The sequence below is a fragment of the Schistocerca americana genome, unplaced genomic scaffold, assembly GCF_021461395.2.
Source record: "Schistocerca americana isolate TAMUIC-IGC-003095 unplaced genomic scaffold, iqSchAmer2.1 HiC_scaffold_117, whole genome shotgun sequence".
Taxonomy (NCBI): Eukaryota; Metazoa; Arthropoda; class Insecta; order Orthoptera; family Acrididae; genus Schistocerca; species Schistocerca americana.
In genome coordinates, this window is record NW_025725231.1 from 12,429 (window position 1) to 29,470 (window position 17,042).

The 17,042-nt window shown below is 42.5% G+C and overlaps 2 protein-coding genes across 2 annotated transcripts in view; both read left to right on the plus strand.

Annotated features, from left to right (window-relative positions):
- The window catches only part of LOC124562659 (speckle-type POZ protein-like), a gene marked incomplete at its 5' end in the record, with an annotated part of 39,309 nt that overhangs the window by 6,183 nt on the left and 16,084 nt on the right, over positions 1-17,042 (plus strand). Inside the window, 1 exon segment of the mRNA XM_047130948.1 lies at positions 1,345-1,921. Within this exon segment, the coding sequence (XP_046986904.1) occupies positions 1,345-1,921 (577 nt within the window).
- On the plus strand, positions 8,942-11,186 carry LOC124562658. The gene is made up of 2 exons (XM_047130947.1): positions 8,942-9,880; positions 10,071-11,186. Exons 1-2 carry the CDS (start codon positions 8,953-8,955, stop codon positions 10,946-10,948), a joined length of 1,806 nt encoding a protein of 601 aa, XP_046986903.1. The 5' UTR covers positions 8,942-8,952; the 3' UTR covers positions 10,949-11,186.

Consider the following 17,042-nt stretch of genomic DNA (forward strand, 5'->3'; position numbering starts at 1 on the left):
TGGAGGTTTCATGGAAATCGGGTTACCAAAAAAAAGAGGAAGAAATTAGAAGTGAAGAACTTAAGCTCTTAGCTTATCCAGTGACAAAGCACCAGTGTACCATCTGTGTCTAAAAGACGATCAGTGTAAGTTGAACAATATAAAATGAAATGTATTCCCATAACACTCATTACCAGAATATGTTATGAAAGCATTTAATCCCACATTCAAGTTTCTTGCAAGCCCTGATTTATTGAGGAACTGTCTTCACGGAAAGTCACAAAATTGCATATGAAAGCCTCAGTAATTTAATTTGGATTACATGCTCAAAAAGGACTTTCTGTGGACTTGAAGTACTTAAAATAGGTGTCTATGATGCCGTTATATGTTACAATAATGGAAATAATGGCAGAATTGAAGTTCTGAAGAGATTTGGTACAGATCCTGCTGTGTATACAAATAAAGCATTTTACACCATCGACGAGATCAGGGTCAAGAAAGCTAACAGATCAGTGTCTTACCTGCAAATACAGGCCATGCATATTCTAAGAGGAGAGAAGATAAACCTGGAGGATGAGGAATATCAGTATGGAGGATTTTAAAATTGAGGTAAGCTTATTACATTTAGAAGTATGAGAAGAAAATCTTTGAACATCATTTTCTCTGTTTTACATTTTTTTTATTTTATTGGAAGCCTTGCCTCAAAAAGTATATGTTCTAATGCTATGAAATTTTGAGGAACTGTTAACAACGCTCTGCTGTCTCGTTGGAACTAAAAAATTCTGGATCCACCACTTACTTTCGGATATTTAGATGATTGTATGTAGAAAAAGGAAATTTGAATGCGCAAAATTAAAAACTTTTAATGATACAATTTGTACCACAATTAATAACTGTGGTTCAGTGGTCTTATAACCTTTTCAGGACACTACAATAAAATTTTCAGATTAATTGCATCGTTAGAATATGAGCTATGGCTTTTTATAAAAAAGAAAATAAAAAATGAAAAATTCAAATTTTGGCAAAATATTAATCATGCATATTTTATTATATTTTGCTGTTGAAACACTGCTCTTTTGCTTTATGCATACAACATTTTAGATTGTACATTAATAAATATGACGGTAATGATTTTTAAATATTTGTTATCATTTTCCGTTACATCCCCCCTTATAAAGTATCTTTAATAATTTTTACCTATTCACTTTCGGCATCAGTCTGACACAGCAAAGATATCATGTTGCAACTGGCATGTGATTGGAAACATATCCTAACTGCAGGTTCATACAGACTTGATTGCGGCTCATACATGTATAGAGAGTACTGTGTGAGGGCAAAGAAGTGATCAGTGACACTGTGTTCCAGAATCCCTCACAGTGGGACGAGTTCGGGCGGCTGAGGAGGCCACAGCCCAGGATCTGGGCGCCCTGCTGGACGCCGGGGACGGCGCTGTGGTGACTCTGCTGGCCGGGGACACGCGGCTCGTGGCTCACAGGGCTGTCTTGGCCGCCAGGAGTCCCGTGTTTGCGGACATGTTCCGTAGCGTCACTGCAGAGGGCAGCAGCAGCCAGCTCGTACACTCGGACACAGAGGGTCCTGTGCTGCGCCAGGTGCTGGCATACCTCTACACCCTGCAGGTGCCCCAGCTGCCCAGCATGGCCCCAAAGCTGCTGGTCGCCGCCGACGTATACGGCCTGTCGTTACTGAAAGAACATTGCGAGCAACAGGTGGCCGCCCAGCTGTCTGTCGAGACTGCGGCAGCCGCAGGTGTTCTCGCGATTAGGCACTCTGCTAACAGGCTGAAGCAGGCCGCCGTCGCCTTCATAAAGGCCCACTTGCTCCATGTGGTGGCAACGCAGGGCTGGGCTGAGGCTTTAGTCAACGACCCACAAACTGTTGTGGAGTTGACTCACCTGATTGCAGAGACACCAACAGACACCAGGTAAGCCACTCATCTACGTTTCACAGCTCTGAGTGTGTGTACTGCCAAGTATAAAACGTCCTCCACTAAGTTTAATTAGATGTGCCTGCACATTAAAATTGATATCCATTTTCTGGTATACACTATGTGATCAAAGTATCCGGACGTCTGGCTGAATATGACTTGTAATTTCGTGGTGCCCTCTATCGGTAATGCTCGAATTCAATATGGTGTTGGCCCACCCTTAACGTTGATGACAGCTTACTCTCTCGTTCGATCAAGTGCTGGAAGGTATCTTGGGGAATGGCAGCCCACTCTTCACAGAGTGCTGCTCTGAGGAGAGGTACCGATGTCGTTCAGCGAGGCCTGGCACGAAGTCGGCTTTCCAAAGTATCCCAAAGGTGTTCAATGGGATTTAGGTCACGACTGTGTGAAGCCCAATCCATTATAGGGATGTTATTGTCGTGTAAACACTCCGCTATAGGCTGCGCATTATGAACAGGTTCTTGAAAGTGTTGAAAGATGCAGACGCCATTCCCAAATTGCTCTTCAACAGTGGAAAGAAAGAAGGTACATAAAACATCTATGTAGGCCTGTGCTGTGATAGTGCCACGCAAAACCTCCATGACAAATACGTCCACATCATTAAACCAGCGCCTCCGAATTTTACTGTTGTCACTACACACGCTGGCAGAAGACGTTCATGGGGCATTCGCCATCCCCACACCCTGCCATCGGATCGCCAGATTATGTACCGTTATTAGTCACTCCACACAACGTTTTTCTACTGTTAGATCGTCCAATACTTACGCTCCTTACCCCGAGCGAGGTGTCATTTGGCATTTACCAACGTGATATGTGATTTAAGAGCAGCTGCTTGACCATCAAATCCAAGTTATCTCACCTCCCACCTAATTGAGACAGTACTTGCAGTGGATCCTGATGAAGCTTCGGTTTCCCGTGCGATGGTCTAGATAGATGTCTGCCTATTCCACATTAAGACCTTCTTCAACTGTCGGCAGTCTGTCAGTCAACAGACGTAGTTGGCCTGTACGCTTTTGTGTTGTATGTGTCCCTTCACGATTCAACTTCACTATCACATCGGAAACAATGACCGAGGGATGTTTAGGAGTGTGAAAATATCGCGTACAGATGTATGACACAAGTGAGACATCAGTCGCCTGACCACAGTCGAAGTCCTTGAGTTCCGCAGAGTGCCCCTTTCTGCTCTTTCACGATGTGTAGTGACCACTGTTGTCGCTGATATGGAGTACCTGGCAGTATGTGGCAGCACAATGCACCTAATATGGAAAACGAATGTTTTTGGGGGTGTGCATATGCCTTTGGTCAGATAGTGTATGTTAGCGTTGTTACCATTGGACTGTCACACACTAACTGAATAGCATGTTGAAATGCTCTCAAAGAACACGCAAGCACAATGTAAGCAAATATAAAGAAACTGTACTTAGCAACTAAGCAGGATATATGCCTCAAACAAGTGCTGATCTGGAACATTTCAAAATTCGGTATCTCGTAAACGACTCCTGAAACAATCACCACTGGCATTCTGATTTACGCTACTTTTAGTCTGTTAATGTCAATAGGTGTTGTTCTATTTAAAAACGTGTATCTTTGCACAAAAATACGATTCCTAGGTATTAAAACAATCTATTGATTGGCTAACAATACTGATACGCCTGCTAAACCTTCTGGGCAGAACAGGTAATAAGATAAGGGCCAAGGGTTGAAGTCAGTTACTGCTTCCAACTGTCATTCATTCTACATTAATAACCTGTACAACTAAAATGGCACATAGCCGAATCTTTACCGAATATAACTCTTCATAGATGAAGGCCTCCAATAAGAAATCTTAACAGGATAAAATCCAATTAAGAAAACAATAAAATAATTCAGAAACAACATACGCAATGTGCAATACAAATGGCTGAGGGCCACAATTAAATTCGAAAATTTCAGAATATGTTGGCATAGACCTTTAAAGGAAGAAGGCGAAAAGGAAACCTTACAAAAACCAAAAATTCAGTTTAGATGGCAATAAAATAATTTAAAACCCCCAAAAAAGCAACATATGTAAGGTGCAACAGAAATGGCTGAGGGACACTAATTTCATAACTTCAGAATATATTACCATAGACTTTTAAAGGCAGAAAGTCAGCATGTTTAACAACAAAAAAACTTACAAACCAGCAAGATAAAAATCCAGTTAAGATAGCAACAAAATAATTTAAAGGGGCAACGTATGCAAGGTGCAGTACCAATGGCTGAGGGCCACAATTAAACTTCAAAATTTCAAATTATATAACCTTAATCTGTAAAGGCAGAAGGCTGCAGTGTTTAAGCTTGAAAGATAAATTTAAAAATTAATTTTGCAAAATTTTAAGAAAACAAAACAAATAACCATAAGCCTAAAATTTAAAATAACTGACAACAGATAATTAAAAACCAGTGGCACTCAGATGGTCTCCAGAGAGGTCGGTCTGCCCTCGTTCACTTAGGTGAGACGCGTGGTGAGCCCAGCTATACTTGATCCATTGGAACCCCACCAGGGGACAGCCACGGACCGACCGACACAACGACTTGCTTCCCGTCAATCAGTACATGAGAACTCAAACCGGCAATGTTACAAACGTGAAAATCGACAGTGGCGTATGTAGTAGCTGTCAAAATTACACACCATGTTGGACTGTGACAACAGGTGAGGAAAATTCCGCTGGTGCACTCAAATCGTAGCCCACCAAAGTAGTTAATTGCACCGCATGCCAGCTAACTCTCAGCAGTAGAACCATTCGATGTTGCTCACCGGAACACCTCCCCAACAGCAAACCATCAAAGCGAACCAGCACAACATAAATGGACGTGGCTTGGGTAGTTGGAACCGCTCCTCAACCTTGACGTCCTGGGTCGGTGAACCACGAAGCGCGTAGCGATCAGACAGCTCCACACACGCTCCGACACTCGCCAGGGGCTGCCAGCGGCCCCAGAAGACTGCACCGCATGGATATACCTTCCCTCGTCTGCAACAACCAACCGACTCACTCCAGACCACCTTGGAATGCCGACAACATCTAAAATATTCGTCAGTGGAAATAACGCCACTACACACACAACCTGACAAACACTTGCACGAAGACCTGAACGATACCCAACGGTAACTAAGCACACAGGAAGACAAATCGGGAGTCGATGCACAATTCCACAGCCGACTCATGAACGATTGGCGAGCCAAAACGCGTCATCTGGTAGGACGACCGACCGACGATAGACCATTGCCCGGCTCAAGTGATGCGTGGCGGCATTTGGTCGGGCGAGCCATGTCGACGCACACCTTACTGCTGCTCCAACCCGACTGCACTAATGCCGCATTGCGACCCCCGACTGGCATGACTGGACTGCGCTCCACACGCGTTCCAACCGACTGGCAGACCCAAACTCCCGTCACGAACTCCAGAGCCGAACAGCTGACGACAGACAACAACCGGGAAGTAACAGCAGTCGAGCAAAGGTACTACGAGAGGGGGTATATCGATACATGCTGCTAACGCCGCTCACGGTCAGGCAAAACAACAACTCAGTGACAGTAGTAATTTAAATTACCGTAGTGAGGTGGAAGTACGTTAAAAACAGCGGGAACATGAGCCATGCACGGCTCAAATACGAGCCCCGGACTACCAATCCACTGTATAAAAACAGCAATTTTTTTTCTCCAAACTGAGATTCCAACCCGGATGATCAAAGTACGCTCGAATAGCAGAAGTTGTTAAGGCATATAGTGGGAAATCCAGGTTCAGCGCCTAGTCTGGCGCAGATTTTCATATGTCACCAATAAATTGTAGAGCTGGAATCTCATCGTATTTTCTATTGCGAACACATTTCTTATGTTTTGTAGATCTGTGAACTGCAGCAGTGTCCATTCCTTCAGACACGCATCCTTGTCTGAAGGATATGCCATAGAAGGCTCTTAAGCGCAAGCATGTTAAGTAGTATTTACATGCCCAGGCAAAGGCCGCACTAAGAATGAGTAAGTTTCTTCCTGTGTTACAGTGATCGTTCTACGGCAAGACATGGAAACTGATGGTGATGTTTGCAGGTTTGGGTCGATCAATGAAGCATGCACGCATAGAGGAAGTGGGAAATTCGGTTTCCAGTGCAGGTCCATCAAGCTTCTTACGTCACCAGTAAACTGTACAGTTAGAGTGTCATAGTATTCTCTATTGTGGATACGTTTCTTGTACTTCAAGCAGCTGTAGGTCACAGCTGTACCTGTTTCTTCAAACATGCATGCATGTCTGCAGGCCATTGCATAGTAGACCCTTAAACATTGACACTGGAAATAGCAATAGCATTTTCTGATGGCACACGATGCTTTCGTTGAATTCTCCTAACAGTTTCATCAAATCTCTGCACAGAACACAGTATGTTAGCAGATAGGTTAGCCCGCAAAAATCATGCAATAGATAAGATTTTAATAACTTCATGAATTATTTAGGTCCTAATTGCAGTCGTCACTTCCATTAAATTGCATGTGTACAACAATCTATTATTTACGTCATCATGTGTTTAAAGAACAAATAAAATGAGCTGTGGACACTGCAGGTGCCATTCTAGTGATGGACACAATGGTGGGCGGCTCAGATCAGAGTGAGATGCAGTGACATGTACTGTTGGTACCTAGGGCAATTACTTCAAAGTAACCTTTGTACTCGTTTGCTGTCTACCCCGCTACTGACAATGTGGTACCTATAAATGGCGCTATGATGTATAAAGTGAAAGTGAAGAAGTGGAGCAAGTCAGTCGCTCCTTACCTGAAACAGAGAAACATCTGCACTATGTGATGAAAAGTATCCGGACATGCCCCAAAACATACGTTTTTCATATTAGGTGCATTGCGCTGCCATCTACTGCCAGGTACTCCATATCAGCGACCTCAGTAGTCATTAGACTTCATGAGAGAGCACAATGGAGCGCTAGGAGGAACTCACGGATTTCGAACGTGGTCAGGTGATTGGGTGTCACGTGTATCATACGTCTGTACGCGATATTTTCACACTCCTAAACATCCCTCGGTCATTGTTTCCGATGTGATAGTGAAGTTGAATCGTGAAGGGACACATACAACACAAAAGCGTACAGGCCAACTACGTCTGTTGACTGACAGACTGCCGACAGTTGAAGAAGGTCTTAATGTGGAATAGGCAGACATCTATCTAGACCATCGCACGGGAAACCGAAGCTTCATCAGGATCCACTGCAAGTACTGTCTCAATTAGGTGGGAGGTGAGATAACTTGGATTTGATGGTCAAGCAGCTGCTCTTAAATCACATATCACGTTGGTAAATGCCAAATGACACCTCGCTCGGGGTAAGGAGCGTAAGTATTGGACGATCTAACAGTAGAAAAACGTTGTGTGGAGTGACTAATAACGGTACATAATCTGGCGATCCGATGGCAGGGTGTGGGGATGGCGAATGCCCCATGAACGTCTTCTGCCAGCGTGTGTAGTGACAACAGTAAAATTCGGAGGCGCTGGTTTAATGATGTGGACGTATTTGTCATGGAGGTTTTGCGTGGCACTATCACAGCACAGGCCTACATAGATGTTTTATGTACCTTCTTTCTTTCCACTGTTGAAGAGCAATTTGGGAATGGCGTTTGCATCTTTCAACACTTTCAAGAACCTGTTCATAATGCGCAGCCTATAGCGGAGTGTTTACACGGCAATAACCTCGTCTGTTGGACGTTTTATGTGTGTTGTGTATCTCCCTTTTAGTTTCTACATACATATGAGGGATTCAGTGACCATTTCTGTTACAAAACTTAGGTCACTCTAATCATGTAGTCGAGGGGAATTAGAAGTAACTTTTGTGAAGTATACTATGCTTGAAGGAAATTGGTGTCGTTCTCAGTCAGAGCATATATGGGACATTTCTCTTGAAGAAGGTAAAAAAAAAAAAAGTTCAAATGGCTCTGAGTCCTATGGGACTTAACATCTGTGGTCATCAATCCCCTAGAACTTAGAACTACTTAAACCTAACTAACCTAAGGACATCACACACATCCATGCCTGAGGCAGGATTCTAATGGCTTGGTTCAAATGGCTCTGAGCACTATGGGATTTAACTTCTGTGGTCATCAGTCCCCTAGAACTTAGAACTACTTAAACCTAACTAACCTATCACACACATCCATGCCCGAGGCAGGATTCGAACCTGCGACCGTAGCAGTCCCGCGGTTCCGGACTGCGCGCCTAGAACCACTAGACCACCTTGGCCGGCAGGATTCTAATCTGTGACTGTAGTGGTCGTGTGGTTCCATACTGAAGCGCCTAGAACCGCACGGCCACACTGGCCGGCAAAGAAGGTCATGTAAGAACCTAAACACCGCATGAACACCTCACAAGAAAGGAGACTGGGTTCCACAACAGCACTGCCACTTCAGGCCGTTCTGCATAACGTTCTGTCTTCCTTCACATTTCCTTCCCACTTCTACTGTGTTGTTTCTCATGATATTGCCATACTTCGGTGCACTCCCTTGCGCAACAACAATGAAAGGCACTCTTATGTGCGAAAACGCCATACTTGCCTCTTAGAGGCTGTCAAATATCTACTGACCAATCTTCGCTTAATTTTCGATGCGGTTTCAGTAAAGGTTAGTCCTGCAATGTTTTGTTCTGATAGATCTTAGGATTTTCCATATATGGCCTGTTCCAATTACATGCAACCTTTTGCTGGCGTGGGTGCTTGCTCAGATAATTGTCCTTAAAGGACAAATTATCTCGGCGGGACAGTGACGCCGCCATCGCGACCTTGGGACCCGGGGGCCCCATTTTTTTTTATCAGTTGCTGACCCTCGAATCATGAAACGACGCGACGCAGTCATGTTTCGATTCATGAGGGTCAGCAACTGATAAAAAAAAATGGGGCCCCCGGATCCCAAGGTCGCGATGGCGGCGTCACTGTCCCGCCGAGATAATTTGTCCTTTAAGGACAATTATCTGAGCAAGCACCCACGCCAGCAAAAGGTTGCCTGACACATGCTGTTCGATAACGTAATGTATATAAAAGGCGGTAATGATTTATTTATTTTAGTCAGCAAAATGTCTTGGGTAAATCAGTATTTAAGTACGGGCAACCATGGCTATATACAATACGACGGAGGTGTTTTATATCCAGGACCTGAGGAAGACATTGAAATGGCGGAAAGAATTCCATTAACAAATGTTAATCGTTCTCGTAGTAGTAATGATATTCGAACAGTGCAAAGAGAGGATGCTGCTAATCGTATACGGTATGGACATAATTCAGCATACGACGATTTGGATACGAGTGGGGAAACAGTTGAATTTGAACGGGTGCCAGAATCAAGGCCAGAAGAAAGTAATCTTGGAGTGCGACGGCGCCGCCCAAATAGACCACGAAATCGTGGCCGAGGTCACCAGAGTGCAGATATAGCAACATCTAGCGAAACTGTGCCCTTGTTATCTGAGAGTGTCACGGACGGGGCCGCAATTAGCACAGCTGGTGTTAAAAGTTCAGGGCAGATAGCGATAGCGGCTGGCACGACAACTGCTGCCGCCGCAGGTGCTGCTTACGGCGTTAAAAAACTAGTTGAACGTGTACAGAACAAAGGATATACTTTACCTGGCAGTGATTACGTAGGACCGGGAAATCCTATAAATATAGGCGCACCGCGCAGTGGAGCAGATGCCATTGCTAAAGAGCACGACGTAGGATACGATAATCTGTTAAAGGAAGCAAGAGAACGACCATTTACAGAAGAAGAGTTTAGACAACGAGTTCAACAGTTGGATGCAAAAGCTATAATAGATTTCGCTATTGACTGGAGTCATACACGCAATTGGCATTCATTTGTGGGAAAGTACGGTCTGAAATTGAAGACAGCTGTTGAACAACGTATTGGAAAAACTTTGTACCCGAAACAACCGAATGCCGAAAAAACAGGTATGTAAATATAATTTTTGTTATTTATGATATTTTTTGGTTACATTTTGTAATTGTAACGTTTCTTGCCTTCAGAGTTATGAAATTCCACCGTGGGAACGGTCTAATTGGGAGTTTATGCATGAAGGCCAGAAACGGTATGCCTATGAACAATGGCTAATGTCTCGTGTTCGCCGTGGTTTGCCTATAGATCACGACCGGCCATCAACATCTGGTTCAGCCACTGGAACAAGTTCTGTAGACGAACATCACGTCGACCACGAAATATCAGATAGCGAAGAAGACGAAGATGAACAAGGACCAGAAGAAACACAACAACATTCTGAACCACAACGTTTAGTACCATATTCTGACAGTGACGAAGGTATGAGTTCGCCAATGCAGGTAGATTCAGGTAAACGACAGGCTGCAGCAGGTCACTCTGGCGGATCTAAGAAAAAAAAAACGTTAACAGGCACTGCAGCACCATCTGCTAACGTACTGGGTGATTCTCCTAATACTCGTGTTGATCCGTTACCTGCTCCTTCTATATTAGATACTGGTAATATTACAAGATATCGCAAAGTACATAGATTTTTCACATATGGTTTAGCATATAAAGTGATTGAACATGAAAAGGCAGTATGTATGGTTACTCCTTTAGCTGAAATTCCCGTTGATCGGCCATTTTTGTATATGACACCTTCTGAATTCGATTTATTACCTGATGGTAGTAGAATTGTTCATTCTTCTGTAAAAGTAATTGCACGTAATCCTAGAATTGCTTTTCCGACTAATTCAAGTGATACAGAACTTGCAACATTAAATCAAAATAAGAATATGATAACAAGTGTAGGTATTAATTTGAAAATACCCGGTATTAATGTAAAGCCTACAGCTTTTACTGCAAATGCACCTATGGAAACAACTGCCATAGATGATAAACGACAGTTTCATTCCATTTGGCAGTCATGGTATGGTTATAGAAATGATGAAGCAGACTTTCTTACAAAAGTGCCTGCACATCAATTTGGACAACCCATTAATTTGAAATATTATTATGCGTGTGTTTCTAGCTCAAAAGATTAGGGTTTACATAATTGGGGTTGGAAATGCGTACAGTCTTGTGTTTCTGAAGTAGATGCAGATGCACGAACAGGAAGTGTTATTGTTGACTATACTTATACAGTGTCACTACCACTACTTGCTGATGACACTGCACTACTAGCTGGAAACCTCAAAGATCTACAATTACTTCTTGACAAAGTCGCAGAAAAAAGTGAAGAATTTGGCTTGACTCTTAACGTAAGCAAGACTAAGTTCATGGTGATATCTAAAACACACCAACAAGAAAATCTTACAATCAATAGGGAAAGAGTCGATCAAGTACATAAATTTAAATATCTCAGAACAATTGTAAATGAGGAGATTGAAAGCTCAGAAGAAATTAAATCGAGAATAGGACAGGCCAGAAGTATCTTTAATAAGATGAAAAATGCATTCTGTTCGAGAGACATTTGTTTAAACACAAAAATGAGGTTGCTAAGATGCTATGTATTCTCAAAATTATTATACGGAATGGAAGCGTGGACATTGAAAAAGAAGGACATGAACAGTTTAGAAGCTTTTGAAATGTGGGCATATAGAAGAATACTTAGAATTAGTTGGGTGTCGAGGATTACTAATCAAGATGTCCTAAGAAGAATGGGAAAGGAAAAAGAATTAATTAAAACTATTAAAGTAAGGAAGTTACAATATTTAGGCCATGTTATTAGGGGAGTAAATTACAAAATATTGCAAATAATACTAGAAGGGAAAATTTGTGGGAAGAGAACGAGGGGTAGAAGACGGACATCCTGGATTGACAATTTAAAAAATTGGTACAACTGCTCAACGTCAGAACTCCTTAGATCAGCCAAATCAAGATCAGAAATTGCCATGATGACAGCCAACCTTCTTAGAGGAGACGGCACATGAAGAAGAAGATACACCAACATTAGGTTTCCCGAAAATTCCAAAAGTAGCTAACGTCGATATTTTTCCTATTACAACTACTGCTCAAAATGTAATTCAAAGGTATAATATAAATGCTGATAAGCACTCTAATCCTTTTATGTCATGTGATAGTTTTTCTTTAACCCCCTTTGAACCAGCAAGAACGGAAGAACAATTAGTGGGAGCTGTTAGTCCCGTAACAAATGCAGAATCACCAGGATATAATAATTTAATAGAAAAAGCTGATATTGCTTCCACAGGGTATAATATTGGACTTCATGATACAAATCTTCAACCGAGCCTACATGTAGGCATTAATCCTACATATGCTTTAAGCACAAGCAGTTTAAATAGTGATGTTACAAAATATACTGATACTCAAATGTTATTTGAAGTTATTGCAGAACGTTCAGTTTATGCAGATGGTCTAGAGACACATTACCCTAGAGCAACTGTATCAAATGTTCAAGTATCTGATATGATTTATATGTCTAATGTAAAAAGGAATGAGGAATCATCTGTTTATAAGTGTCCATACGAAATTAAACAAGTGTAATTTGAAATGTAACAATTATAATTTATTTTTATTTCTTGTAATAATTGACAATAAAATATACATTGTACAGATTCTTCTCTTTTATTTAATAATCAATATTATACATTTGAAGTAACTGAAAGAAAGCCAGAGGATACGGCTTTTTACAAGCATTTTTTAATTCATCAAACTTTCTCCACCTAATTGTACGTACACGAATATCTTTAAAATCTGGGTGAGAACAAATAACTGGTTGTGAATTTGAAATTAACAATAACGGAGTACGTCTTAATATAGCGTCTCCTCTGTACTTCACTCTAATATTGCATGCAATTCCTTCACACACTTTTTTGAAATCCTCAATTGCACCCTCCTCTAAAGAAATTTCATTACCAACAATGACACGTCTATTAACAGCATCTTGCAATGCAAACTGATTTGTTTTATTATTACAACGCCCAATATGACCAACATTTAAACCAAGAGAAATTATACAATAAAAAAACCAATTTTTGCCACTATTTGGTGGACCGACAATACATAATGTGTTTAACTTTTTATTTGGCTCATATATATTTTTACCTTCACATTCTTGCCATTGATACAATCCTTTCTTATTAATCCAAGATACTAGATTTGTTAAAAATTTTGTAACCTCGTCAGTATCATCTGCACATTGAAATAATAAAAGTTTATTTAGCCAAGCAAGAGAATCCTGAAGAGTATAATAATACTCCCAAACATTTGTGGAATGAGAATAAAAAATATTATCTTCTGAACCAGAACACAATAAATTTTCTATACCATATAAATCCAATTCATTTATGGTTTTTTTATACAGTTCTAAACCCATATCGAAAAATCGTTTGAATTTAGGGTCAATCAAATTAATAAAATATGGATGAGCAGATGATATTACATTTACTAAATTTTCTGGTGGTATGCAATTGTATGACATTAATATGGAAAGTACCTTTTTTGCCGTCGTTTCAGGGTTGCACCTTTGGTAGTCAGAGATTGGCTTGCACTTTGTATGAGGCCATTTACGTGAGCCATCTCTGGTGAGTTCTTGTTGCAACTGATTATTAATTCGAGGGTTTTCCCTTTCCAATACTGAGAGGGATCCCTCGATGAAACTGACCTATTGTACAATTTCAAACTCACCAGGCACTCTCTTATGGGTTCCTCTAATCCAAACTTGTCCCCGACTTGGCCTTTTTTGCAGGAAGAAATATATGAGTATATTGAACCAGTCGAGGTCGGACATGGCTGTGATTGCTCTCCTTCGTTGGGGACATTTCTTAATTCTGGTGGCAATAAATGGGTCAACCCTAAATCGGCATCTACGTCGTCTAGAGGAATACGTGCAATCGTGGACGAGGTGGATGTGGTCGTCATCATGTTTCCATATGATAATTTCTCCAGGGTAGACTGATGCGATAGAAGCAATTCGTCTACTAAATTCATCAACATCGTTCGGACCTCTGATGACAATGACATCAGTGTAATACCAGCTGAACGAGATGTCGATGGGCGGTCGTGATCTATAGGCAAACCACGTCGAACACGAGACATTAGCCATTGTTCATAGGCATACCGTTTCTGGCCTTCATGCATAAACTCCCAATTAGATCGTTCCCACGGTGGAATTTCATAATTCTGAAGGCAAGAAACGTTACAATTAAAAAATGTAAGAGGTTTTTAGATCCTTCTTTTCTTTGTTATAAACATTTCAAATAATAAATACTTACTACAATGCTTCTCACTATCTTTCTTTCTTTTGCTTGTGCCTTCGTCCTGCAGGTATGCAGGGTCAGCATGGTTAATCGGATTTGGCAATGTTAGATTAAGGGGTGGCTGGATGCCCTTCCTGCCACCATCCCGTACCCCCCTGGACAGAATTAGTGTACCCCACCTGTCTGCGACTAGTGTAGTCCGTGGAATAATGCGAAAGTGGTCAGAGGTCTGTGAGCCATGTAACTGAGGCGGGACGTGAGGACCAACCCGGTATTCACCTAGGGGGATGTGGAAAAGCGCACAAAAACCACATCTGTCGTCGTTAGCCCGCCAGGCGGATTCGATCCGGGGCTGGAACGCCTACCTGAGTCCATGAAGCAGCGCATTAGCGCTCTCAGCTAATGTGGCGGGTCTACAATGCTTCTGACCAGTAATTATTATAAATTACTTTTATTTTTAAAAATATCTGAATATTTATGCACTACTTACTGAGTTGCTTAAAAAACTGGATTTCTTATACTTAAGACAATAATCCTTACACTGAATGACATTTATTTTTATTGTTATAGAACTGTATTTTATAATTATAAGCGAAAATTAATGTTTGAAACAAAATGCTTATCGCCACAGCTAGCTTTGCAAGATGCCCATTATTCACACATTAAATATGTAATTTTATCTGAATTATTTAGAAGCAAAGTTGGGAAATGCAGTTACTAACTTAAATAGCATGCATGTCACTAGACCTAACCCTTATCTTCTTCATTGCCTCAAGCTATGTACACTACTGCATTGTAGCTATTCATCTGCTTACAATGACAACCAGTTCACACACAGTTATCCATCCATGTCACATGCATATACATGAAGCCTCTCTTGTTATGTCAATGGTATATTCATTGCCCCTCATGAGAAATCACAAACGTTAACCAACAGACACACTCACACACCTAACACAACTACAGCTGTCAAAACTAGAAACTGCCACATCTCCAGTAACGTAGTTCTCACTCATTTGATGCATTGGATTTCCAAACAGTTACAGCCATTAAACACCGCTGTTACATGTAGCATGGTTCACAAAACTCTTGAATTGCTTCTTGTCTTTTACCATGACAACACTTGCTTCATATGCACCAATTGTAAATTCCATGTCATCCAAACACCATCTACAATTAATAAACACTGATATAACAGACACACACACACACACACACACACAGAGATACACACACACACACACACACACACACACACACACAGAGAGAGAGAGAGAGAGAGATACACACAAACACACACACACACACACACAGACACGTTCATTGACTTCAGTGCCGACCTTTCAGTTTCCGGACGTTTGCTTGTATCTTCTCTTTACTTGGAGAACACTCAATGGACTTTCCCTAATTTCTACGTAAAAGCATGATTTCATGAGCCTTCACATAGATATATTTCGTGCATAGCCTTATGTAACCTCTTTCTCGTGGTTTTCACTCATATTGCATCCATGACATCCAATAATCACAGTCTGATAAATATGATTACTCTGAACACAGTAACGAATCTAAATTCTTAATTTCAGTAGGTGTATATATATATATATATATATATATATATATATATATATACACACTCCTGGAAATTGAAATAAGAACACCGTGAATTCTTTGTCCCAGGAAGGGGAAACTTTATTGACACATTCCTGGGGTCAGATACATCACATGATCACACTGACAGAACCACAGGCACATAGACACAGGCAACAGAGCATGCACAATGTCGGCACTAGTACAGTGTATATCCACCTTTCGCAGCAATGCAGGCTGCTATTCTCCCATGGAGACGATCATAGAGATGCTGGATGTAGTCCTGTGGAACGGCTTGCCATGCCATTTCCACCTGGCGCCTCAGTTGGACCAGCGTTCGTGCTGGACGTGCAGACCGCGTGAGACGACGCTTCATCCAGTCCCAAACATGCTCAATGGGGGACAGATCCGGAGATCTTGCTGGCCAGGGTAGTTGACTTACACCTTCTAGAGCACGTTGGGTGGCATGGGATACATGCGGACGTGCATTGTCCTGTTGGAACAGCAAGTTCCCTTGCCGGTCTAGGAATGGTAGAACGATGGGTTCGATGACGGTTTGGATGTACCGTGCACTATTCAGTGTCCCCTCGACGATCAGCTGTGGTGTACGGCCAGTGTAGGAGATCGCTCCCCACACCATGATGCCGGGTGTTGGCCCTGTGTGCCTCGGTCGTATGCAGTCCTGACTGTGGCGCTCACCTGCACGGCGCCAAATACGCATACGACCATCATTGGCACCAAGGCAGAAGCGACTCTCATCGCTGAAGACGACACGTCTCCATTCGTCCCTCCATTCACGCCTGTCGCGACACCACTGGAGGCGGGCTGCACGATGTTGGGGCGTGAGCGGAAGACGGCCTAACGGTCTGCGGGACCGTAGCCCAGCTTCATGGAGACGGTTGCGAATGGTCCTCGCCGATACCCCAGGAGCAACAGTGTCCCTAATTTGCTGGGAAGTGGCGGTGCGGTCCCCTACGGCACTGCGTAGGATCCTACGGTCTTGGCGTGCATCCGTGCGTCGCTGCGGTCCGGTCCCAGGTCGACGGGCACGTGCACCTTCCGCCGACCACTGGCGACAACATCGATGTACTGTGGAGACCTCACGCCCCACGTGTTGAGCAATTCGGCGGTACGTCCACCCGGCCTCCCGCATGCCCACTATACGCCCTCGCTCAAAGTCCGTCAACTGCACATACGGTTCACGTCCACGCTGTCGCGGCATGCTACCAGTGTTAAAGACTGCGATGGAGCTCCGTATGCCACGGCAAACTGGCTGACACTGACGGCGGCGGTGCACAAATGCAGCGCAGCTAGCGCCATTCGACGGCCA

Bases quoted from the DNA above. Each gene is read 5' to 3' on its own strand.
- LOC124562658 (XM_047130947.1), top strand. From the start codon at position 8,953: ATGCTGTTCGATAACGTAATGTATATAAAAGGCGGTAATGATTTATTT. The intron at 9,881-10,070 runs GTATGTAAATAT...GTTTGCCTATAG, and splicing joins ACCGAATGCCGAAAAAACAG to ATCACGACCGGCCATCAACA.